Source organism: Penaeus chinensis, chromosome 21 (genome assembly GCF_019202785.1).
Source record: "Penaeus chinensis breed Huanghai No. 1 chromosome 21, ASM1920278v2, whole genome shotgun sequence".
Taxonomy (NCBI): domain Eukaryota; kingdom Metazoa; phylum Arthropoda; class Malacostraca; order Decapoda; family Penaeidae; genus Penaeus; species Penaeus chinensis.
In genome coordinates, this window is record NC_061839.1 from 11,486,240 (window position 1) to 11,488,739 (window position 2,500).

The 2,500-nt window shown below is 58.8% G+C and overlaps 1 protein-coding gene across 7 annotated transcripts in view; it reads left to right on the forward strand.

The window, feature by feature from the left end:
- Nucleotides 1–2,500, forward strand: part of LOC125036524 — a 149,440-nt gene that overhangs the window by 134,649 nt on the left and 12,291 nt on the right. For all 7 annotated transcript variants that reach the window (XM_047629177.1, XM_047629175.1, XM_047629180.1 and 4 more), the window contains 3 exons: nt 236–396; nt 544–2,144; nt 2,375–2,500. The exon at nt 2,375–2,500 is cut by the window's right edge and continues 136 nt beyond it. In XM_047629177.1, coding sequence (XP_047485133.1) covers nt 255–396; nt 544–2,144; nt 2,375–2,500 — 1,869 coding nt within the window. In that variant the 5' untranslated portion in view covers nt 236–254. The remainder of the gene's footprint in view (nt 1–235; nt 397–543; nt 2,145–2,374) is intronic.

Below are 2,500 nucleotides of genomic sequence, written 5' to 3' on the forward strand. Positions count from 1 at the left end.
TGCTTGGCTGGGGTTGGGCGTCGCGGGGCTGCGGCTCGAGCAAGACTCTGGAGGGCGTTGCTCGTCTGCAGTCTGCAGGAGTAGACGGCCTGTATTTCGGTTGCGATATCAGAGTGAGGGGGGAGGCGTCGCAACACTTGACCTGCATTGTCCATTGTAAATAGATGTAAGTGAGATTTAATGAGTTAGATTTCTTCTTCCATGTGTGAGATAACCGATTTTCTTTCTTTCGCAGGCCATGGTGGGCGTATAGCATGATGCTCGGAGAGAATGTGGCGGTGGGCGTGGGCGGAGGGAGTCTGCCCCGCCCACGCTCCGCTGATAATCTTGCCCGCCTGGCGCCCGCGTCGTCCCTACCAGCTCTCGACGACCTCGCCGAATCCGAGGTCTTCGTAGGTTGGTGTAGATCCTTTTCTGTTATGATTTGGACGTGTTGATTTGTATTCTCAAAAAAAAAAAAAAAAAAAAACACTGATTTATAAACATATGTCTGCATTAAAAATGGCAAAGTCCTCCAGCGCTAACTCTGCTCTTGCTTCGCAGGTGACGAGGAGGAAGACCTTGCTCTGAACGGGGAAGTGCAGCAAGGGGAGGAGATCCATGTGCGGCCGACCTCCCTGCAGCACGCAGACGCCCCGCCGCCCACCCTCTCCGGCGGCAGCGGCTACGACCCGCTCTCCCCGAACCTGTTCCCCTCTCCCACGGAGCCCGTCCCTAACGCCACCAACCTCGTCATCACCTACCACGATGACGCCCTGCGGCTGCCGCTCGACGCCGTCAAGGAGGAGGTCGAAGCAGAGGCGCTCGAGGAAGCTAGCATGATCCTCTCGAGCGGCCCTGCGTCCCTCGGCCACGCGTCCCTCACCTCCTCCGTCATCTCCTCCAACTCCCTCGACGACAACACATTGTCCTCGAGAACGGACACTTTCGATACAGTGATTTCTGTGCCCACCAGTGTTCCGAGTCCTCCGGTAGAATCTCCCGCTACGACCAGTCCGACTCCCGCCAAAAACACGCCTCCTGCACGCCCGACCAACAGGGACGCTGCGAGAGTGTCGGGGACGCCGACCAGAACCTCTCCTACATCTCCGCGAGGTTCCTCGGGCCGGAGCTCCCCTCGCTCCTTGACGGAGTCACCGCGGACACCTGAGAGACGAAGGCGCACAGTGGCGTCTCCACGCAGTGACAGCAGCCGCGGCAGCACCCCGAGGGCGCCCGCAATGCGTTCCACACCCCGCGCTCCGGCCGACAGAAATAAAGAGGAGAAGAGGACTCCCCTGCGAAGCTCCGCCCGCACCAGCACCACCCCGGCGTCCGAGCGCAAGGCGACCAGCGCCCGAGGGCCCGATAAGACCCCCGGACATTCACGCACCAGAACAGCTGAGAAAGACCTTGCTGACGACGCCAAAACCAGCACTCTAGGACGTAGGAAGAAAACCGATACCAAAGATACCAAGCCTGATCCGGATACCAAATTTGGTACACTCGGCCGTAAGAAGAAGGAGCCTAAGGGCGAGAAGGAGGAAGTAGCAGAGAAATACGGGACGTTAGGACGTCGTAGGAAAGCCAAGGAAGCTTGCGACACCAAAGATGAGAGTAGGGATCGAGGGGGACTGTCAAAGGACAGCAAAAATACGCTGGACATGTACGCCACACTTCCCCGTCGGAAAGCCCGTGAGATGAGTGCTTGCTGGCGGGAGCACATGGCAGCTGAGGAGGATGCTTCCAAGTCCTCCCTGAGACGCACCAAATCTATAGGAAAATCCGAGTCCAGTAGCGGCAGCAGCACGGGGCGGGTGCGAGGCTCTGTGATGAGTGCCAGCCTGCCGCCCTCGGCGTTGTCGGGTCTGGGAGGTGGCAGGTCGCGCAGCCCGCGTTCTCTCCACCGAGAAGCCAAATCTACCTCAACCTCGACGGCGAGCACACGCAAGGAGAGGACCATCATCTGCATGGAGACAGCCGTCCAGACCTGCCTCACCGGAGGCGACGTGAGCTCAGCTCTTCGAGCACTCTCCAGGCAGAATTCTGCGGCAACGGAGGAAGGGGAGGCAGGGGAGCAAGCGGAGCCAAGACCTCACGTCACTATCATCAGGGAAACGCCACCTCCCGAGCTGCAGCCTGACCGGCGCCACGTCGAGGTTCAGGTAAGGCAAATTTACTTTCCAGCTTAGGCTTATGTGGTAAATGCCCAATAGCATTAGCTTGTAGTATAATATCGGACCAGTCAGCAGTGTTATATAACCCTTGTTTTAGCTTTGAACTGCCAAAAGAGGAGGTGGGGTCGTGTTTGATCCCAGGTGTGAGTCACAGGAAAGTTGTATGAGTCATATTGACCAGGCACTCTTCTCCCCTGCGCGTGTGTTTGTATGTGCAGGTGGAGCTGTCCTGGCGGCTGGGCGATGGCGAGCTGCCGGAGCACGTGCGGCGCCTCACTGAGGAGCATACCCGCCTGCAGACGGAGCACGCGCGGGCTCGGGCTCGGCTGGACGAGATGGAGAGC